Here is a 23,903-nt window from a genome sequence, read left to right as displayed (position 1 = left end):
TCTTTTATTATAAAAAATATCGTTAAGTTGTTAACATAATTAAGAAAAATTGTAATTGTCAAAAAATGAATAAATTATTTAAATCGTATTGCTCAAAAAATAATTATGTTAGATTCAAACTGCATAAAAATAAATTATAAAATGTTTTATTAATAACTGTATTAGATAAAATTTGTACAATATAATGGATTCCAAGATAATTAAATATTGTTCTCGAACAGTCTGTAGATTTGTTTCAGAAATGTATTCAGAAATTATAGGATCTTTCATAATACATCTAGAAAAATATTTCATAATATTGCAATAGTCAATAATTTTAAATGTTATGTACATATTATATACGCTCGTACACACATTCAATATATACAATATAGATATAAATGATATTTTGATATTTTATTGTTGATGATGAAGTCTATTATTATTTATGTTTCTGTAAGGATCTTCAACCACAATAGAATTACAAAGTAAATCATAAACAGTTCTATTAAATCTGAAGAAAAATAAGGCAAAACATATAGGAAATAAAAATGCTAAAATCATATTTTTTACAATTGATCTTCCAATTGCTAATGGTAAACCTAAATCTGTTCCTGGAGAAACAAGTACAACATCAGGATCATCAGGTCTATCAACAGGTGTAACACTACGACATTGAACAACTCTTAATCCCATCATGGATTTTCCAGGTGTTGCACCACCAATACGACCATTTACACCATGTTGAAGCCAAAATGCCTGAAAAAAATATTGTTGTTGAAACATCATTTAATATTTCTATTAATAACATACTCACTTCAAAAATGCACACTATTACACGATGAATTATTTCTAATACTAATATACCATATGTCATTTCTAAAGCCATTTTATAATCAATTCTCAAATTTGCCCGTACCAAGTCTAGATCATCTATATCTCTAGAATAAAATATAATGATAACAAATCAAGAAAAAATAAAATTATAAAGGGAAGAATTATCTTACATACATGAAATCAAAAACATCAATAGCAAAAAAAGTAATGGAAAATTTCAAAAGAAACAACATCGTTGAATCTATAAACTCTGCTGCAAATCTCTTCCATATTGGAGGTATACGATATTCAAAGCCTGAAAAGATTGTTTTCTTAAACTTAAATAAATAAGATAACCATAATATTAAATGATACAGATGAAAATGTATGTTTCAAAAATACTGCATCATAAAATCACTACAAAGATAAAAAAGTCAATTAAACATTATAAAAATAATTAAATAAAATGCAGTACTTTTGTAATAAAAGCACATATAGTACTAGCTGAACCTCTGTTGGAATGTGATGGACACAGGAGATATCGTTATGACCTTCTACCTTCAGCTCCAGGAGGTTGGAATGGAGGTCCTACATGATCTTGAGGCCTTCTTTGTCGGAACGGATCGTTCTCTTGACCATTTGTGCCAACAGTTAACCTATGTGTATTTGCTACATTTGATACTTGTGACGAGAGTGATGGTACACCTATAATTATTCTATTTTATAGAATAATTTTGTTACAATGATAGTATAATAATTTGTAAATTAGATTTTAATTAAATAAAAACAATATAATTATAATCTTACCAGATGATGAATTTATTATTTGTCCAGACATTAAATAATATGGAAACATTGCAGCCATACTTTGCCAAGCATAGGCTTCATGTAACCATTTTTCTAATTTTTTAAAATATTCTAAACGTTCTTCTGCAGCTATCATTTGTAGTTGGTCTTTATTTTCTTTACATTTATCCTCTTTTGTATCTTCATTTTTATCATCTGCCATATTTTTGTTTCGTAAGAATTGATCGAATATATGTATTTACAATATATATATATATATATGTATATATGTATATATATATATATATTATAAATTTTATCGAAACAATAATTCTGCTTTAAAATTGTACAGTGTTCAAGACGATTTGTTTAAAATAGTAAAGAGTGATCTTTCGTTGCTATCACAAAAAATAACTTATATTCACATAAAACAATTATTTTAACTTCCGATAGAAAAAAGCAAGCTAAAATAGTACTGGAAAGTCACACCACAATATCAATAACAAATAAATGAAGTAATCATGTACTGCCTGTTTTACATCCACGTAATCCTTGTCTTCATATATTAGACAGGAATACTTCAATGTAAAATTTTACTCGTTCTAAAATAATGTATGCAATAATAAATAATTATTTATTGATTTAATTTCGAAATAATAATACAAATATATTCATGACAATAATATTATATTCTTTTTGATAAAATTTTTTCTTAAATTTAACGTTTAGAAAATTGTTAAAACTTATCATTGGCCAATATTTATCTCATCCAATTAAATTCATCAATGTATTACAATCAAATAAAAATGCAAAATGCATAAATACATTAGTAAAATATTTTATTTAAGAAATAAAACATTATTATACGATAATAAATATTGTTAAAAAATTTTATATAAAATTTTATATAAAAATAATTTTTAAGACGTAAATAACTCAAGGTAACGAATTCATAAATTCGTATAATAAAATTTTAATAAACATAAGTTTTGTTTGAAAAGAAAATAAAAAATATAAATTTAATAAATTTTATAATAAATTTTAATTTTAATAATAGAATATTGGCATCGTATTATCGAAGAGCTGAAAGATAAAATATAAAATACCAAATATGAATAAAAAATTACTATTTAGTAACATAACTGGGATGTGGAAATGAAAAACCCTAGTATATTTTGTAAACCAGGTGGCAGCGTGCAGCAGTTCGCATTGCGGCGCTAGCTTCTCAGGACATGACGTATTCGAAGCATTCGTGCAGTAATCACGGTCAGAGGACGTTTCTGACGACTCGCCTCTTTCTACATTTCACATTTTCGAAATAAATAAAAGCAAAGCGAATAGGTGTCGTAAAGCAGTGTGTCGTGCTGAAAAGCTGTGTGCGTTCGTACGCGTTACGAGTGACATTTGGTCTAGTCTTGAAGAGGGTGTGGGCCACGACGCCAGAAGAAACATTTAGGTAAGATCACATTAAATTTAATCGTGTAATAACATTTTCGTTAGTTATATTATCGAACATTTAACCAGAAAATAATACGTACAAAAGATAATTATCAATTTTGTGACAAATACAGTGTTTTTATGCAGAAAAATCAGGCTGCGGCGATTCCTCAGTCACGCGTCAATTCGATGGAATGTCGCGGTAGAATTCCGAGAATACAAGCGATGATTGCATTAAAAAATCGAATCTTCCTCTTTCGCTGATGCTGTAAACAATTGTTTAAACGCAACACAATGATCACGAATATACGAATATCATCATCAATCGCATTTTATATATCAGCAACAAACATCGACGAATTAAATCAATGCATGTGGATTGGAAGTTCGAATTAGTTACAGTTTCAAACAGAGGTTAAGTTAAATTTGAAAATAATCTATCAAGTATATTTTCTCAAGTATATTAACATTAGATACACTGCGTTCTAAAACGGAGCACACAAAGTAAGGAGATAGCTAAAACGCTTAAATTCGTATGAAATTATATGATTATCAAAATTGCGATTCGTAATCCACGTGTTGTTAAAATTCTGTATATTTCAGCGAGAAATGAAAACAAAAACCGTAAATTGGGGTCGACAAATATCGAACCCAGACAATCGTGTGATATTGCGTTAAACATTCTAGGTGTCGATGGATCACTTAAATCTCCTTTCGTTAACGCAATTTTTCATCAATCCGTTTTTAGTACATATTCTACGGCTATCTCGTGAGAAACCTTCCAGTGTAACTATTATGGGAACGCGTAAGTGACGGAGTATCCCGCGCCCCAAAAAAGGAAAAGAGAGAGAGAGAGAGAGAGAAAAAAAGGAGAAAGGAACGGACGAAGGAAAGAAAGATATAGAGCGACATGGAAAAACGTTTGTCGGTTTGGTAGAATGCGTGCGAATAAAAGGTAATGCTTTCCCCCAAATCGCGCATGAGGTGAATGGCCGCAGGTCATACAGAGTCCCATTCACGCGTCGTAAGCACCTTTACGTTTTTGGAACCGGTTGCACCGAATTTATGGGAAAATGGCCAAGCACCGTGGGAGTGTGTATAAGTTGCGTGGCTTTTCTCAGCCCGGTATCGTTCGTTCCCTTAATTCGAACCGGTCGAACGCGGACAACGTCGCGGCATGTCGCGTCGCATACTAATTTCGCGGCGGACCGGTCAAATTAAATGTGCCTCTACACGCAAAACGTTTCCGGTTCCGCCGACGTTTCGACAGCTATGTGACCATCATTGAAAACTGAACTGAACCTCCAAAGAGGTAAATCTTTTTATATTTTAAAAACCCTTCGTTTATTTTTTAATTCAAATTCTTTCGTACAATTTTAAATCGACCGATCAGAATCTATGGTTTTTCATGGTTCCGATAACTACCGTTTCTCGATAATCATTGTTTCCGTTGATCGAGTTCTTTATCACAAAGGAAGTCCACGATAACGATAAATTGCTCTACTCAATGGCGCAATGATGCGAGATTACAATTCTCGTAATACACTATATGCGGAAACGCAAATAACGAAACAAAATAACCACGATAGGTCGATTGAAAATTTTATGATTGAAAATAAAATTTAAAAAATGCGTTATCGAACGTATAAAAAACAATAGAGGATATAGTTAGAGAAGTTATTCCGACTTCAAAATTATACGTGTAGAGATATCTACTTTATCATCGATTGTTTCGCATCATTTTACCTCTTATCTGCGTCATAAAGCTTATTCAACCGAAGTTTCGAGAGATAAAATATTCCATTCTTTTTATTTTCGTGCTCATTTCGCATTAATATCTTTCCTATCTAGGAATTTCAAATTTAATCGCACGAGTTTAATTCCCCGAAACGTTATGACAATAATACCAGGTCGCTAGATGAAATTGCAGTTATTTGTGATCATCGATTATTAATAATCGGCCAACATTGATAATTTCCGCGTTCTGTTCCGCACAATCGAATCGCAAATTAATATTTACATGATTCCGCACAGTTCAAACAGACATCTCGCCAATCCGATATATTAAACTGCGCGCTCGTAATTATAATTTATTCGCATCGAAATCGACAAATTGCGGAAATGTTCTCAAGGGAGGCTAGCAGGATTTCTGCGAACCCGTTGCGCGCCAATTTCAACGGAATTTCACGAATTTCCATTTTTAGAATGGAAAAATATTTTTATTTGTTTGTTTCGACCGATTTAAATAATCCTTTTTCGATATCGATATAAAAAACGAAAACGTAATCCAAGATCTAACCTTATATTCGGTTATATCGATGGAAAAGATGGACGAAAAGATCGTATTAGAGGTTTAATAACTTGAAATACGATAATGCAATAAAGATATCCGAAAGTATTTTACATTTTCAAAGTATCTTGATTGCTGCATTAACGAGGTCGAGAGAGTACAACTCGGCTGGTTGTACTTATAATACGCTCTACAAATCAGAGATTGGAGGGTATCTAACGAACGTTCGATTGTTTCCATAACACTCGATAAATTCCACTTCTCGCGGAATTCTACCGCCGCCCCCATACCACGTTGCAACCGCATCTCGCTTTCTACTACGCCTCGTTCCGCTCGACAAAAGGAACCAACATCACAGACGCTCTTTTCTCCCGTCCAAATTCCATGGATTCCATCCTCGATTTTCAATCCTGGCATTCCCCCGCCGATTTCGACACCGATCTCGATTCGCCAAACTATCGTGAATCGGTGATCGATACACGACTGCTGTAGACTCGAACAATGGGCTTCGAATCCGTGGACTTGAAACGAAAAACGCGCACGATTTACAATGGGCAGTGATAGGTCTCGAATCGAAACGTTCTCTCTCTCTCTCTCTCTCTCTCTCTCTCTCTCTCGTGTGGAGAGACGAATAGAGAGATATCCTTTTTGTCACTGCGACGAATTTTAACGACCAGTTTGGATTAGATTTCGCTTCCTGGAAATTGGCTATTCGAGAATGGAACTGTACGATCGATGACTGGTTAATTAGCGGAAACGTAGCTCTGATTCTAAAAGGTAGTTTCGGTATGGTTCGTGAATAGCTTAATTAGATCCTGTCTGAAGGGAAATTCTGAAGAACAAACGTGAGATACCAACGTGTTTCTCCCTTCTTTGATATTCGTTTCAAAAGCGTTAAATTGGTAGGCGTCGACTGACTGGTGGTAAAGGTCAGAAACGGGTGAAAATTATGCGTAATATTTAGAATGACGGTGGAGAATTGTATTGTAGTAGGTTAAGCAGTAAAAAGTAAAATGTATTCGGAATCGAAAGTTCCGTTTTCTGAATTGAAATATCGCGAGAGAGAAAAAGAAAAAAAAAATATGAAAGAGACATTTGTTTATTAAATCGTCGATAGAGAGTGAAGCTTTTCTGCCTATTCTGACCAGTGTAATTCCAGTAATGGTATCACTTCGTGAACGGATTCCATTGAAATTCCACGCGTGTGAATCGCGGCGTAGATGAGCTGCATGCTTTTCATAAATGGCGCCCGATGAAATCTTATTTCGATGCTTGGAGAGACACTCTAATTTTCGCTTAAATATTTTCGCGAAAAATTCTCATTTCGATTGCTCTTCACGGAAAGAATATAAATTATCCGTTTCGATGTTTACCACCATTCGAATTTATCTTCTCTAGAATTGTTTCACACGCGAATAGACTTTTTCAACGATTTAAAAATACGCGATAAATCAAGCGAGATATATTATAAAATATATTATTACGGAAATAAAATCGATGATTAATATTTGTTTTAATTAAGAATAAAAACACAGATTCCGACTTTTTTATTCCACGAAGAATATTTTCTCTGGATTACGATCAATTAAATTACGCGAAGGGAAAAAAATTTCTATTTTAATCAAACTTGCACATACGAATTGTTGGAATATATTTTCTCATATCGTTCGTACGAGATACGTAATTTCTGAATTTTCCGATATCCTCTAATATTTGTTCAACGTATACGCGTGGACAAATGTTGTGAAATATTTCTAACTTTTTTCCTAGCACGCGTGATACCGTGATATCATCGTTTCATAGCCTCCGCCTGTTTGTTTTAAAAATGAATAAATCTTCATAACACGATCGATCGAATAAATGCGATACTTAAGAAAAATTCAAATTTTTACGATATTTTAGAATTTTACCATAAAATTATATAACAAATTATATATACGCCTATAATTAACAAGCGATAACAAAGAACGTCTTAAAATGCGCAGTGATCAAATGAAAATAATAATTCCCCGTACCCCGATTAACTCGATCAATGAAGCGCATTAAACATTACGTAAACTACATAACGCGATAAGTCACACTTATACAGCGTGATGTAATCGTGGCTATTCGATCGAAATTCTGAAAAGAAAATTTCAAGAGTTCAAGGTCCGGTGGCGTCGTGAATCGTGAATCGTTAAGAATCCAATTTTTAATCGCAATCGATCGTTTCGAAATTTATTTATTCTTTTTTCTTTTTTTTTCAAATGTATCCGCGAACGGGACGGAATTTTCTTTAAAAAAAAAAAAAAAGGAAAAAAAATCGATCGGATAATTAATAAAACTTAGCGACTTATTACGTGCGACCGACATTCCTGGAACGCCGATCTACATGAATCACACGATGTACGCCGTGATACGGATCGGCGTTCACGTGTCGGCGAAACGTATCTCGAAATCGACGTGTATCTCGAAGGATGCACGGCTCGTCGATTACGCATACAATGGGCTCTCGATCCTATTGTGCGATCGCGATTTCCTCGGTTCGTCATCGATCACAGACGAAGTCAAATCCGGTCGACCGGGAGGAACGATCATTAGGAGGAGCGAAGCAGGAATCGTAGCTGTTTAAAATAAAATTATCTGTTGGGATGAAAAAGAAAAAAAATAATAATAATGGGGAGAAGTTAAGAAAAATCGAGACAAAAGACGATTTTTTTTTTCCGCTCCGAGCTGTGAACGATAGGAACGAGATGCGATTCGAGAACTCGTCTGTCGAGTTAACGTTCCGGCAAAGAGGGGTTAATTACAGGAAGGGACAGACACTCTCTGGGAAAGAGTTCCGCTTTGCAGGCTGTTTCACCGGTTAACCCATTCCGATCGATATCCGGAACAGTCTCAAGTATTTAATCACGTACTCGATGTTGCGATACCTGCGGTGGCCGAGGCATATGATAACGTCGCACAGAGATGAATATTAATCCAAGTATGAAAGCAACCACCGCGAACAATCGTTGTTCAACTCGAGGCGACTGTTAAATTTAAAAAATTTAAAAAAAAAAAAAGAAATATAAAGATCGTCAGATGTAAATGAATGAATATTAATCCAAATATAAATATAAAAAAATAATAAAAGCAGTAACAAAAAAGTAATAAAAGCAACCACCGCGAACAATCGTTGTTCAACTCAGGGCGGTTATTAAATTTAAAAAATTTTCTAAAAAAAAAAAAGAAATATAAAGATTGTCAGATAAATGAACGAATATTAATCCAAGTATAAAAGCAACCACCGCGAACAATCGTTGTTCAACTCGAGGCGACTGTTAAATTTAAAAAATTTAAAAAAAAAAAAAGAAATATAAAGATCGTCAGATGTAAATGAATGAATATTAATCCAAGTATATAAATATAAAAAAATAATAAAAGCAGTAATAAAAAAGTAATAAAAGCAACACCGCGAACAATCGTTGTTCAACTCAGGGCGACTGTTAAATTTAAAAAATTTAAAAAAAAAAAAAGAAATATAAAGATCGTCAGATGTAAATGAATGAATATTAATCCAAGTATAAAAGCAACCACCGCGAACAATCGTTGTTCAACTCGAGGCGACTATTAAATTTAAAAAATTTTCTAAAAAAAAAAAGAAAGTAAAGTGGAATAAAAAAATATAAAGATCGTCAGATGTAAATGAATCGTTGGATAAAAATCTGTATGCACAACTGTTCCAATCACTGGTTGTTTTCAAGGATTCTTCGTAGGGGATGATGATGGCTCTGCACTGTTGGAGCACGCATGCGTGAAGAACATCGTAAACTAGGGCAGATAACTTTGTTATCGTTGCCGCGATTCGAAGACGTCTAACTCGAGATAAAGCTTATTCATTGGCTTCTCCTCGCGTTCCTCGATGCCTCTGTGAATCCGTGGTTGAGATCTATCGGGATCGATCTATCGCGATTTATGAATTGCTTATTCAACTCGAGTTCCGAATAGGAAATTGATCGAGTTTCCCCTGGAGTTATTCCATCGTTTTCGAGATCGACTCGATATTTATTTACGTTGGAAGAATTTTCTTTCAAAACGGATAAAGATTCCTTGGAGGATAATAAAAAAGAAAAAAGATACTCGATCGATGTTCGTAATATTCGATTTATCTGTTTCTTTTTTTTTCTTCGTGATTCAGAGATAAAAAAAATCGCGACGAATGAAAAGACGACGAAGACGAAGAGAGGAAAATTGTCTCCATTGAATGAACGGGTTTCTACGATACACTGTAATTTTGCGAAATTTATCGACGCTGTTAAATTATCGTTAATTCAGTAACGAGTATCGTGCCCGTAGCATTTATGGAAATTCCCATCCACATTTTTTTCATCCACTCTAATGCCGGTTTCCCATGCAGAGATAATGTATCCACAAGATACTTTGGTAACCGTGTTATCATTCCATTTTCTTAATTGAAAATACTACCAAGCCACGGTATAATTCCGTTTTTCATTCTTTGCGTTACGCTTCGTTATTTGCTCCGCCTCGTATTCGTTTTCTCAGAAATTTATTAAAAAAGATACGCTGTAACACACGTTAACACAACGAAATGTGTAGTTCACGGCAGGAAACCAAGGTTCGGTCGCTTTATTAATATTAATTAAATCAATTTGCATTATCCGTTTCCGCGCAACCAGTCTCCTCGTCCATTTCTAAAATCTTTCCCAACAATTTTATTCCCTTTGATTGGACAAATAAAAGAGGACGTGATTATAAATGTATAATCGATACAACCGAATCGATGCGTATATCTAAAAATTTCCTCTCGAGTAAAATTTTAATAACGAAAAATAATAATCGGGCACGATTTGATGAAATCCCCCACGAATATCAACTTATCCTATAAATGGGATTTGCACAGACGAGTGAGGACAAAGACGAAATTCTTTGGAGGGATATGTGAGAAATATCGCGTTGTTCTTTCGGTTGACGTCGTAAAATTTTAATGAAAACTCCGATGGAGACGAGCAACGAAATTCGACGGAGTGAGGTAACCCCCCCGTAAGGCCGTGAATTCCAAAGGAAAAGGAACGATCCCACGCGCTATCGTTTCGTTTTACGAGCGCTCTTCTTCATTACTCGAGTTGGAAATTCGTAAGGTGGGCAGTTTCGGTGGTTCGTCGAGAAGAAAGTGATCGTGCAAACATTTCTCCTTTATCCGCCGTTAATTAAACCTCGATCGGGCAGATAGGAGAATAATAGAGAGAGTAGAGAGATAAGAAGAGGAATGAAATGAGCCAAGTTTGCCTTTTGAAGGAGGTAAGTTATACGGAGACGAGTGAAGTTCTTTTCGGCGGAGAGTTTATTAAATTTTCGAGCCTAAGTTTCGCACAAGTACAAGCTTTGCGAGCTTTTTATAAGCATATCCTATCGTTTCTCTTCTCCAAAGATTTTCATACGTATTTCGATTTCTATATAGAAAAGGAGCGTTGAGGATAGAAATTTCACGAATCGAAAAGAGAATGGCGGCCCGAAAAGGAAATTGGAGAGTTTCGAAAGTGCATGCAACGAAAGGCGAAACGATCGTAGATTTCGATCGTTCCTTCGGACTTTTCTACTTCTTCAGGCGTGAACTGTAATGGCGGCATAATTCCATCTTAATTAATCGCGCCGGGTTTCACGGGCTCCTTCCGGTACCGATGAATCTTCCGGTCAGATTGACGATCGCCTTTCGGTCTACTGGCTTCTTGAATAAAGCACGGCCAACCACGGAAACAGGTGGTAGGCTGACAGAGGATGATGAACGGTACGCAACCGAGTGTGGCCGCATGGGGCAACCGCGCGAAAATTTAATCTGGAATCTGGCAAAAATGCGAAACATAGTGTGTCAGCTGTTGCCATCCTTGGAAAATTTTTATTGCTGGAAACGAATCCGTTTCCAAGTTAAACTAAAACTAATATTAGAGAGATGTTTTCTTATTCTGTATATTACTCGATCGTTAATGCATCGCCCTGAATTTTAATAACGCGCAACAAACTGTTTTTTCGTCGTGTTTCATTCTATACGTTCTTCTTCTTCTTTTTTCCAACGAACGAAAGACGAAGAAAAATCATTCCCGTGGCCGGTCTGCTTATTTGCAATGTAAAGTGCGTCGATGCGTCGATTGCAGCAGCAAGAACGAGAAATTGCGAAAAGAGTGAGAGGAGAATATTTGTTATGAAAAACACGATGATTTTTCATAAGGATTAGGTGAAACGCGATTCCCCGTTGACACGAGCCACGTTCCACAGGCGGAATCGTGACTTTCGATCGTGTGGAATTCGCCTGTTTCCCTCCGCCAGGGAGCCACCAGCTCGCATCAATTAACCCAGTTTCTTTTTCACGCGAGCAAACGACGTCGCTTCTGCGCGAAATACCGGCAACGGATCAAACTCGTCGATGTTGAAACTTTAAATGCAGGTTAATCGACGTATTCTCGGCGAGAGAAGTGTCCCCTGTTATTAACATTCGGTGTCGAACAAATTTGGAACAGCTCAAGCTCGTGACGCAACCGGTGTCTTGGCGAACTTTCCTTCGTAATTAACAAAAAAAAAAAAAACGTCTGACCGTAATAAATCCCCCGTTTCGAACTTTGGCTTGTTGAAGCCTGTTGCAAAATTTTGCGATACGATTTGCTCGCTTAATTTTATCGCTGCCCATCGGGGGAAAATTTCCTTGACGAAAAGAGACAAACCCCTCCGCTCTGAAATCTATTCGCCACGACCGGTGGAAATTTTAATGGACGACCGAAAATAACCGTGCATAACGAACCAGCTCGGTGTTTAACGTTCAAATCCGCCATTAAGATTCCTGGAAGCGTACCCTGCTCTGAAATATAACACAGCATATTTTCCCCTTTGGCGAAAAGCGAAAAAGTGTGTATAAACCTCGAACGACAAGTGTCGAATCGGGACGAGGATCGACGACGTCGATCACTTTCGATATCCGTGGGAAAAACGTAGGAGGCGGGTATGTGGGCGATTCCGCTTTCGTTTCGAAGCAGAATTTTCTGTGTCACGAGCGCGAGTAATCCGGATACGCGTGCACGGTATGTTCGTCAGTCATCGAATACCTACTAATTCAAGGCCGGTCGGTTCGCACCGAGCCAGAGGTCCTTGATCGGTTTTGCAACGATCGCGTGCATATCCGTGAAAGCGAATTCGTGCACCTCACGGGTGGTGGTGCTTTTTCACGGACAAACGTTTCGTGGGAAAACGTGACACGCTCGTCACCATTTTTATCTATCAGAGAATTTAAGCGTGTGTGTGTGTGCGCGTTTGTTCCATATAAGGGAGTTAAATTAAAATAAAGAGAAATAATTTTCTTTTTCCTTTTTTTATCTAATTAAAATGGAATGGAAAGAGAAATTCCATGGAGATATTTTCAATCCGGTCGAATGTGTTACACACCCTAAATATCCGACCAATAGGGGTTTCCAACTTTAGCCGGTCAATCGATCCGGTGATAGCTTGTAACCTCGGACGCCGTTAAGTATAGTAATTTGGGCTGTTTATTAAGCGTATGCGAGAGCAAATTTCCAACAAAGTTTTTATTATCGTGTTTTCCACGTATAACCATGGAAAAAAAAAGTGATTAAAGCTGTATATATTGCCCTCGCTGAATGTTTCTTCGATGTTTCCAGTGGAAAAGTTTATTTATCCATTTTCGAAATGATAATCATCAAGGAAAAATGGAAAATTATCGTCGTGACTTCGGTATTTGTATCTGTTGTTGAAGATAAAGCCTTGAAAGCGAGATTCAAACGATGATGAATCTAATTAATAACTTCTCAAAACGCGGATAAAACGTTTCCACAATGTTTCTCGTATTTGTCGAAATACGGAGAGTGCTCGGCTTGAGAATGGAACGAAGATCATTCTATGGCGAATCAAGTATTGCAAGGATGCGCCATGTTTCTCTTGTGTAAAACGTGAATTGTTAACCTTTAAAAGGAGGAAAGGTCTTCCGTGGAATTTGTTGGCATTGTTGGGACGTGTTATCGAGAATTAGAAGGGCTGTTACGTGGAAACGTTAAGAGCAATTCAATCTCGTCTTCAATCTTTGAAATATTCAAAGCGTAATTAGAATTAGAATTTGTCGATAAATTATTCTTTATTTTTTAGTTTAAAAAAAAAATTATTCTTAATCTAATCTTCTAGTCCTATTAGTCGGAAATGCGAAGAATGAAAAAATTAACAAACGGGATAAACACTTTAGTATTAGAAAATAAACAATTCTTATGCAACAATGTATAATACGATAAAGACGAATAACAAACAACTCGAATATGGTTCGTGATAAAATGGCAACTGAACTTTATGAATGTATTAAGTGGTTACATACAACAATGTACTTACATATATATATATACATATATATACATAATCTTTCTTATACGGCGTGTTTTATTACGCGGAAATATTGTTTCGTAATGCACTGTTGAATATTTTACTTTTACGACTCCGTCATTTCTTTGGATAATTAACTATAATAATTGATAGATATTTCGTTGTAAATTGTAATTGTGATTAATAGACACGTTAGAAATATTGACCTCAAATTATTATTATAATTATTGTTTTTCAAAAGTTTCAAAAATAACTCGATACGACGCATTATTGAAGACATGCAAATTATCGTCTTCTCGCCGAAGGAATATAAATCATATGCCGAAAGAAAGCAACGTCCTTCGAGTATACCTTCGAGTGTGTAGAGACCAAGTTGAAGTTCAAGCAATCCATAAAAAGTAACATTTATAAATAATAATAACACGCCCGTTTACCTTGACCCGCGAATACAATTGAAAACGCGACTAAATAAATCGTTTCTAAAATTCAGAGCATGAATTTTAATTAATTAATGCATTATTCGTTATTTTAATAAACACGCTCGAAAATTCGGGATTGATTTTTCTCGCGCAAATTTTTCATCGTTTTCTTTCACTCTCTTCCTCTTCTTCTTTTTTCCTTTTTTTTTTTTCTTTCTTCCCTCATACTTGCTGTTCATCGACGAAGCAAACAACAGTTGTGTTTGCACGATCTATTGCGTGGAAATTACGCGACTAAATATTGACAGTATGAAAATTAATTAAAATACTGTGAAAATAACAAAATTTACCGTGGTGCCGGCGCAGAGTAAAGCAAGTTACGCTCACGACGTTGCCTTTAGATATTTAATTACTGCAGATCAATCGGCGCATTATCGATCCGCACTTCTCCCGCCTTTTGCTCGTCAATTTCAAATTTCCGCGAGAACAGGAATAAAAGAAAAAAAAAAAAAATGCATCTGTTATGAATATTAAGCGTTAAATAATCTGCTTCGATATTTTTTCGAAAGAGTTTTTTTTTTTTTTAAATAATTGCAAACGAATATTTTCTCGTTAGAAGTACAATAATACGATTATTACGGGGAGCCAGTACAATTTTTCATTCAATTATATACTTGTTCGTGCTATCGTTTTAAAGCCTCTTCTTTGTCGAAGAATAACGAAGATTCCGTTCACGTTGCATTATCGAATAAGAGATTTAATTTTAACTGGTATCTCTCTAAAACTTTACTAGACCTCGTATTTTTACTTATTACGAAAGAGACGATCAAAGTTTCTTAAACGTTTTAAATTAAAAAGGGAAAAACTGTTGTACCACGAGAGTCAAGTAAACATCTCTTGGATGTTATTAATTTAGCGAATGTATGTATTTATCAATCTTGGAATTATTAAACTTGTTTAAGAAAAGAAAAGAAAAAAAACACGATTTTATTTTGCGACAAACTAACAACAACAAGTCCCGACAATTTTTAAACTCGTATATCAAACTTTTTAACCAAGTTATTAGCTACCGTCTGCCTACAACGTTCGGAAAGTTCCGATGTTTGCAGTTTAAACGGCCACGTCCCACCCTTTACGATCGCCCGGCTCATAAACGATACATGCAAATACGCATGCATGTTCCTCATAATAACTAATAAATTGTGCAATTTACCACGCTGGGTCGTCCATTACCTCTCTGCTCTGCGCCCTCGTTCCGTGCACGTGCACAAAGTGATCGTCGTGATCGTCTCTGTGCGGAGTGGCGGCGTCAAAGAGGCGGAAAACTTGTCCTTCGGGGAAGGGGAGGGAGAAAAATTGAGACCTGTGCACCGGTTTTCCAATTTTCTTCTCCTCTTTTTCTCTCTCTCTCTCTCTCTCGAAATCTCTCAACACATTCTCTCTCGAGACGTGACGCTTTGCCAAATTGAACAGCTCGAATCAGAATAATTGTAATCGTCAACAGCACGATGATTGTATTGAATTATGGAGAAAATTGCGATTCTTTTCGTACGTGTTTCTTAATTCTAGAAGAATAATAATGGATCGAAAAGTGTGTCGTACACGATCCATCGATTATGATCCGTGGAAATGATCAGACGAGTCGTATATGGGAAGAGAGTTCAATTCACTTCTGCGAAATATAATTACAGATCCCAGAGGATTACCGATCACCTCGGAGAGATCAGTCTGTTAATTCGATTCTGTTAATTCTCGTACGCCTTTGCGCGTGCAATCTTATCTTGTGCCTTGAGTACAATCAATATAGGATTACCGATAAGGAGAGGATCAGCTGGTTATTTTGCTCTGAAAAAATGACAAAGTGTATTTAATTGAGAGGGTAGAAGAAGTAAAATTGGAAAAATCAATTTTATCGTCGAAACAATTGGATTTTTAATGTTGTGCAAAGATGTTGCAGAATTAAACTCAAATTCGGAGTTTAATTTCGTCGGGGCGGAACGCTAATAGAAGTACATTTCGAATGTTGCCACGCGACGCGGTGGTTGATTGGTTCGGTGATTCGGTGGTCGTGAGTTGGCTCCAGGTATGAAATTATACCGTTGACGTAATTACGAACTCTCGCGCGAGAGTGTCGTTCGAAAATGACGCTCGACCCGTTAGATTCCCATCGTTTATGCGAATCGAGTCAATGTAATTGTATGATTACATCAGTCCAAGTTAATTAAGTGACGTGAACGACCTATAGTTATTTATACGTCGTATCAAAATTTCAAAAGTTTAGAATCGTTAACGTGAAAAAAAAAAATTAATGGGAAATTCAACATATATAGCTGTAACTATAGAAAAGCAACGAATTTTTGATATTCAAAGGATGAAAAATGTGGAAGGAAGATATTTTGAAGGATAGAATATATTTGGACGTAATATTTCCTCGAAGGTGCATACCGACATCGTAAAATCTCGCTATATAATTCCATTTCAAAAGAAACCATACGTACCTACGTTTACTAGGCAGTAACGCCAAGTTCACGATCAGTTTTCTAACTTGATATATGCTCGAAAGCAAGCAACTATTTTTAAATTCGAGTCGCAATACATTTCTCGTGAAAATCGCGATTAAGAATAGAAAACCCATTTCGTCGCTAGCTGCTCGATGATCGTTTCGCACGAATTCTCATCTTTCTTTCTCAGTAATCCTTCCATCGATTTTAATCGTCCATCATCCTCGAACGAACATCTTTTATTTCCCAGAAAAGATATTTCAAAAATTCTATATCCAAGCGTTTTTTTTTTTTCCGAGAGGCGAATCCTGCGAATTAAAAGCTCGAACAACATTTTGTTCAAAATGGAAATGAAACGGCCGAGCCGTGATAAAATTGATTTTTCCCCCTAATCGAGTGAAACTGTCGGCTTATCGGTTTTTTTCGTTTCCCAGCAACAGCGACGAGCTTCGCTCACGTTTTTCCGCTTCGCGCTAATCTCGTTTCTGTCCCACTCGCTCCGCTGTTGAATCGTGCGTCGATCTTAAGGAAGATTTTTCATCGTGATTCTATCCGATCGAATCAAATTCTAATTCCGTAATTTTTCCGTTCGATGATCGAGAAAATTTTGCGAAAAATCGTCGATTGGAACAGAGGTGGGCGAGAATCCAGAGATTTCGAATTAAGTCAAATCGAAAATTTCTGCTGGAATCGAGTCGAATTCCACGGGGGGGGAGAGAGAAGAGCTCGTGACTCGAGAACGTTGAACTTGTTGAGAATTTTATTATGCAGGATTCTTAAAACGTCTGAAAGATCGAGAATCCGAAACCATAGCGGTATTCAATAAAGCTAGTCTTGGAGGATCGTTCGAGTTCTCGAAATTCTTTGGGATCCCGGCATTCTTGAGTCACGAGATTGCTTTCGGCAATCCGATCTCTTCTTGACCCGATCCCAAAGTATCGAGTTCCTAACATTTTCGAACCCTTTCGCGCCACGGAAAATTTTGTTCGTTCAACGATTTGCCTGTCTTAAAATCAAAAACTCTTGACAACCCGTTTTAATAAATTTCGACGATTAATTAGATTAATTAATATCATTCAGACGAACGAGAAGAATCAAAAGATTTGGTAATATAAGCGGATTTTTTTTGCAAAAGAAGAAAAAAAGCTTAAACAAACAATGCATAATTATATACTTTAGACATACTTTGTCTGTGCAATTATTTTTTAACTGTTCGAATTTCGTAAATGCATAAATAATATCGTCCTCCTCGCGTCCAGACACGAACAATCCTTAAGACAATAAAACGAGTTACACGAATGAAATCATTCTATCTATATTACGTACGTGATCGCGCTTAGTCGTCACTCGCAAAGCACAATTACGCGAACGTTTGACTATCGACGTTAAATAGCCACGCTCCATTTTCCGACGTGCGTTGCATGAAGAACACGTAACGCTTGTGCGGCCAATCCTGCAACGGCTCTTTATATTGCTCACGTGCTGTAGAATGTGTTCGAATCAACGCTCGTTTAATCCTAGCCAGCCTTAAATCTATCGTGCCATTGTACCGTAATAATCTTCCGTCCAGACGATGGATACCGCGTACACGCTGGAACTCGCGTATTCATCGCCAATTGCCGATTCCCCGTATCGATTCGCTCACTCGCTTCCGATCTATTTCTATTTTATCCGCCACGCGCCTGCCCGGAACACGCCCGGCTTCCACGAAATTTCCCGGGGTAAACGTTCATAATACCAAGTAATTTTTCCTCCGACTCGAAACATCTCGAGAGGGAAGATTTGAAATTTGCAATTGTTAAAAATAGATCCGTGAAAGATATTAAAGAGATATTAAAAAAGAAAAAAGCTTAAAGATTTATGGAACGTGTAAATTATTTATCAAGTCCCCAAGTTATCAATTTATTTATTTATCGAGATTTGCGAGATATTATTAAACGTACGATATTACGACAGAAAGGTGGAATGTTAATCTACAAGATATCGGGAAAAGTGATTTCAATTTCCCGGAAATACGAATATTCGCCAATCTACGCCAATCGTCTCCGTTCTCTTTCTCTCTCCGTTGGCACCAACCAGAGAGATCGTTCCTTGGATCGCGTTAAGAGTAACACGAGCGTCGATTGAAATTGACATCCATTTGTCAAGAGCCGTCTAGTCGGTGGCCGGCACTCGCCAGGATCGTAGGGTTCTGCGAAATCTTCCTTCTCTCCTCGTTTCATCATCGTTTATCCTCGACGAACGTTTAACAAGTGGTTCGACTCGGGAAACGTGCAACATCAGAAAGAAGACAATGCTTGCGTGCGATTGAACGATCGCGAAATTCGTGAAATCGGTCGAAAAAAGAGCGGAGCGGATTATTCATCTAATCGGCAACTCCTCTCCATAAAGGAAGAACACATAGTGAGAGCATCTGCGTGAAAACATCGTGGCGAGTATGGCAAAGGTGAAAAGACACTCGTTTTCACGAGGTTGAATATCATTTAGCGTGATGAATCGTGGAACGATAAGCGTGACGACAGTTCGATATTTCATTGTGATGTATCGCGTCGATTGCAAACTTTCTTATCGATCGAGCGTATTATACCTGAAAATATCGCGTCATTAACAGTCGCGATCACGTATTTCGGATTACCGATCGACGCGTGTTTCCATACCCAAAACTTTTCAGGCTTTAAATCCTTCTTAGGAAGGGATTCGAGTTTTGGTTAAGCTTGCCAAGTCTGGCGAGACAAAGCTCTCTCGAAAGTCTCCAAGTTTCGAATCGTGATCGATCGTGATCGTGAATGTTTCGACGAATTCGAATCTCTCTCTCGTCGAGTTCCTTTGGTTGATTTTTTCTTTTTTTTTTTCTTTCGCCAAAGATCGCGGCAAAAGTTTGCCGGGGATTCGTTCGACGATGAAAGAAAATATGCACGCGTGACTTTTATCAGTAGCTAACGTTCCTTCCTCGAGAGAGAAATAAATGTGTATCGTCTAGATTCTCTTTTGATATTCTCTCCTCCCTCTCCTCTTCCTCTCTCTACCTCTGCGCATTTTCTTTGACGATGGATCAAAGAGCCGTTTTACGCGCGCATACGTGCGCCGTTCTCAAAGAACGATGACGAACGTCCTTTTTGGCGTGCATTACAGTATGCATCGGCTTTGTCGATTCACAATACGTGCAAGTTGCGTGCTCGGGCGCGGGGGAATGCCAATGCCGTGCGAGAGTGGCGAGACACGAAAAACGTGAACACACACACATATATATGTATGTATCTCTACTGAAAATTCGCCGACGTCGAGTCTTCGTCGGGGACAATGAGTAATATCAGAAATGGAAGTTAGGGGTTTTTGAAAATATCTTTTCAGAATTATAAAATGGATCGTGGAAACGGCTTCCGTTCAGCGGTGAATCGAATGGGGAACGTTGGATCGCAAAAGTTAGGCAAGCAGAATGGAAAGTTTAATTCAAAGGAAAGGGCGTGCACCTCCTCCATCCTTGCTCTCCGTTTAAAAAAATTCAAACGCAAATTTCAAACGAAATGGAAAAAAATTTACCCTATATTTGCCCCAAACGTAATCTCCACCCTGATTTATTAAAGGAAGTGTCCAACTTTCACGCTTGTATATCCTTAAAATTTTGATTTTTCTTTTCAGTGGGACAGTTCGGAATCTGAATATTCGGAGCCTGAGGAGTCAAATGAGTTAGGGGCCATCGTAAGCCCCGAGATCTGCGCGATGGACACTGTGGACAGTGCGAGCAAGCGGCAAGCTACTCGTGTCTTCAAAAAATCCAGCCTTAATGGAAAGATCACGGTATACCTCGGGAAAAGAGATTTCGTCGATCACATAACTCACGTCGATCCTATCGGTAAGACGACCCTCTTACTTGGTCGCGCTCCATCACCATCGTTACGTGTCTACCTGTTGAATCTACAACCTAAAACCTTTCCTCTCCTTTTTATACGAACGTATAACGTACTCAGATATACGTTTTTAAAACACTTTACCTCCTCTCAATCCAATTACTATCGATCGTTCGAAATTTTGAAAATTCGTTCGAAGGATTAATCCAAAGCCAATCTCGAGTCTGATCGTTTGATTGGTTGCAGACGGGGTCGTGCTGATCGACCCGGACTACGCGAAGGATCGCAAGGTTTTCGGCCACGTGCTGGCCGCGTTCAAGTACGGGAGGGAGGACCTGGACGTTCTCGGGCTGACCTTTCGAAAGGATCTCTACTTGGCGGCCGAGCAAATCTATCCCGTGGTGGCTGGCGCCCAGCAGAGGAAGCTGACGCGGTTGCAAGAGAAGCTGATCAAGAAATTGGGGAGCAACGCGTACCCTTTCTATTTCGAGTTACCGCCTCATTGCCCTGCGTCGGTCACGCTGCAGCCGGCGCCAGGCGACACCGGGAAACCGTGCGGCGTCGACTACGAATTAAAAGCGTTCGTAGGTGAGACGCAGGACGACAAACCGCAGAAACGGTACGAGCCACGATTATCGCGATCCCCGGGGAGGGGAAACGTTCCGCGATCACGCGATCTCTACCTCCCCGCCTCCCTAGAAGATCGATTTTTTACGCAACAACACGCTCCTTTCCTTTAACCCTTTTCTGGCGCAAAGAATTATTTTAGAAATTTTCAACCTCTCTCTCGAGTTAAACTTGTAATATTTCCAATAATGAACGGATATATCCACCAATTCAAATCGATATTTATACGATATATCGAAGGAAAAGGGTTGGACGGAAATAAACGTAGGACAGGATCGATCTTTTCGCATTACGCACTCGATACGAAATGGAATGTCGCGGCGTGGGTTAACGGTTCGCTTATCCGGTTGACAAGCTACCGATAAATCACGCGTGTTGCAGAAACTCGGTGCGGCTCGCGATACGGAAGATCATGTACGCGCCGTCGAAGCAAGGCGAGCAGCCTTCCGTCGAGGTGAGCAAAGAATTCGTCATGTCGCCGAACAAGCTTCACCTGGAGGCGTCGTTGGACAAGGAGCTGTACCATCACGGGGAGAACATTGCTGTGAACGTGCACATAGCGAACAACAGCAACAGGACGGTGAAAAAGATCAAGGTGTCGGTGAGGCAATTCGCGGACATTTGCCTCTTCTCGACGGCGCAGTACAAGTGCACGGTGGCCGAGGCCGAGAGCGAGTGAGTATCGTTCAGTTCGCCGCGCGCTTCGCCCGGTTCTTGGCCGCGAAACGAGCGTGCGAGAGCGTGGCAACGAATGGATCCACGCGTTCGAGCGAACATACGCGTTGCTGGCGTTGATGAAATATAACGTGTCTCGATATTGCGACACGTCGCCTCGTTTCCATCGCGACACGTGGGCATGGGAGAAATTTTTAAAAATCCGTTTGAGATTTGTTTCCAACTCCATTGTGCTATTTCTATAGATCGTCGTATCATTACATCGAATAATTATATTACTAAATTGATAATGGATTTATCCGTTGCCAGACTCCGTCGCAAACGAATTCGAGACGCGATTTTTTGTATTTCGAGGAGGGAAACAGAATTTCGTGTTTGGTCACGATCGATTGATCGACGTTGATAGAAGACGTTCTATATTTCGTGTTGTTCGATATCCTTAAATAGAAACCGACCGGCCTATACACACGCATACACGGTGTATAGGCCGAGGTAGATTACCGAGAAATTTACGAGTAACACATTCTGCGACGTGACCAGGCACCAGGTACTCAAGATCAATCGGGTCGGGCGCAGGAAGGTATAAATTAAAACCGCGTCGCGATAAATTTCAATCCAACGCGAGAATTTACGCCTCATCTGATAAATTCGTATCAATCTCGAAATCTCGTTAATCTCCGCGTTCCTTATCCGAAGAAATTTACCGAATTTGGCGAGCATTCCAGTCCAATTTCACTTTTCGTCGAATTTTTTTATTACGACGTTTTATCGCGTAATTATCTCCACGCTTCGATACATCGTGTTATATCGGAGAATTGACTCGAACGCTTGCCTCTTTCTTTTTTTTCTTTTTTCTTTTCTTTCTTTTTTTTTTTTTTTTTTGGTTTTTCTTCTAACGTGACGATTGAATAGAATACTCGAGGTAGCTGTTTAAAAAAAACGAAAGAAAGAAGATCTGTCCCCATTAGTACTAACGCTAGGTGCGTGAGATGCGATCAATCGGCGAAAGGAATGATAACACAACGATACAGAAAATAAAATGATTGCACTGGCAGTATAGGGGTATCGCCAGGATTCACACTGAGCAAGGTCTTTTCTCTAAGGCCAACGCTTGCTGACAACAAAGACAAGCGAGGTCTTGCCCTAGACGGCCAACTTAAACACGAGGACACCAATCTCGCATCTAGCACAATGTGAGTGCTCAAACATTGGCCGGCTATATCATTTTTTCTTGGGCGATGAGGCGAACGTTCGCGCGACCGAAGACTGGAAACGGGCCAAATGATTCTGAAGAAGAAATCTCTTCGCGAGATTTCGATTCCGAGGATTATCGGTTGGAGAAGTAACAGAAATTCTCCTTTCCTTTTTTTTTTCCACCTTTTTTTTCGCGTTGCTTTATACTCACTTTATTAACGGGGGCGTTCTCGCGTCCCCGTTCGCAATAGACATCTCTTTTCAATTAGTTCTCGATTACAACTTTTAATCGTTTTCTATTATTATTCGATCGATCAATCATCGAACATACAAAACACATTAATTCTATAATTGCGCGTTTGGATCTCTTTCGTTATTATGCAAGAAATTACTTTTCGTATCGTTAAAAGTTCAAAAAAGAAAGATTTATACTTGCGATCTTCGGATATAAATAAGGAAAAGGAATATGTATATCTGTCGTGGCAACGAAAGAGTCTGGATGCGCTGTTGCAGGATTGTTAACAACAATCGGAATATATTAACTCTCGCATCGAAGCCTGTTTGCAGTCTTTTGCGGACGATCGCGTTGTTGAGAATCGAAATATATTGTATGGGAACACTATATCAAAGTGGAATGCCAGTATTTTTCTTCATCGCCTTTTTTGCTGGGGAACTTTTTTATATGGATTTGGTATTCCATCGGTGGTGGTCTATTTTGCTGTACAGAGGACACCGTCCCTCTTTCTCTAACCCTCTCTCCCTCCACCTTTCGTTTTCACTTTATTTTCCGTTATCTCCACGTCTGTGTCTCTCCACAATTGATATGCTGATCGATCGAACCCTCATTCCCTCTCTATATATTTCTCTCTCACTCTTTATTTCTTTCTTTCTTCCTTCCTTTCTTTCTTTCTTTCTTTCTTTATCGCTCTTTTTTTTCTCCCCCTGTATTCTCCATGTAGTCTGTATTGCAGTGTGACGCACA

The 23,903-nt window shown here is 38.1% G+C and overlaps 2 protein-coding genes across 6 annotated transcripts in view; one reads left to right on the top strand and one right to left on the bottom strand.

Moving 5' to 3' along the window:
• Positions 1-225: 225 nt before the first annotated feature.
• Positions 226-2,188, bottom strand: LOC409005 (protein FAM8A1). The gene is made up of 5 exons (XM_392534.7): positions 1,603-2,188; positions 1,354-1,500; positions 991-1,111; positions 797-920; positions 226-738 (listed from the first exon to the last, which is right to left on the bottom strand). The coding sequence occupies exons 1-5, from the start codon at positions 1,802-1,804 to the stop codon at positions 397-399; spliced, it is 936 nt and encodes a 311-aa protein (XP_392534.3). The 5' UTR covers positions 1,805-2,188; the 3' UTR covers positions 226-396.
• A 578-nt stretch (positions 2,189-2,766) lies between these two features.
• The window catches only part of LOC409006 (arrestin red cell), a 29,395-nt gene continuing 8,258 nt past the window's right edge, over positions 2,767-23,903 (top strand). The window contains exons 1-5 of one of the 5 annotated variants that reach the window (XM_016913896.2): positions 18,721-19,023; positions 20,217-20,430; positions 20,672-21,044; positions 21,434-21,727; positions 22,783-22,920. In XM_016913896.2, the coding sequence (XP_016769385.1) occupies positions 19,015-19,023; positions 20,217-20,430; positions 20,672-21,044; positions 21,434-21,727; positions 22,783-22,920 (1,028 nt within the window). In that variant the 5' untranslated portion in view covers positions 18,721-19,014. Of the gene's footprint in view, positions 3,038-18,720; positions 19,024-20,216; positions 20,431-20,671; positions 21,045-21,433; positions 21,728-22,782; positions 22,921-23,903 lie in introns of those variants that run through there. The other 4 variants (XM_392535.7, XM_006561832.3, XM_006561831.3 and 1 more) reach the window with 4 other exon arrangements.

The sequence above is a fragment of the Apis mellifera genome, linkage group LG9, assembly GCF_003254395.2.
Source record: "Apis mellifera strain DH4 linkage group LG9, Amel_HAv3.1, whole genome shotgun sequence".
NCBI classification, from domain to species: domain Eukaryota; kingdom Metazoa; phylum Arthropoda; class Insecta; order Hymenoptera; family Apidae; genus Apis; species Apis mellifera.
The sequence above is the reverse complement of the archived record's forward strand: the minus strand, read 5'-3'. Positions and strand labels throughout refer to the sequence as shown.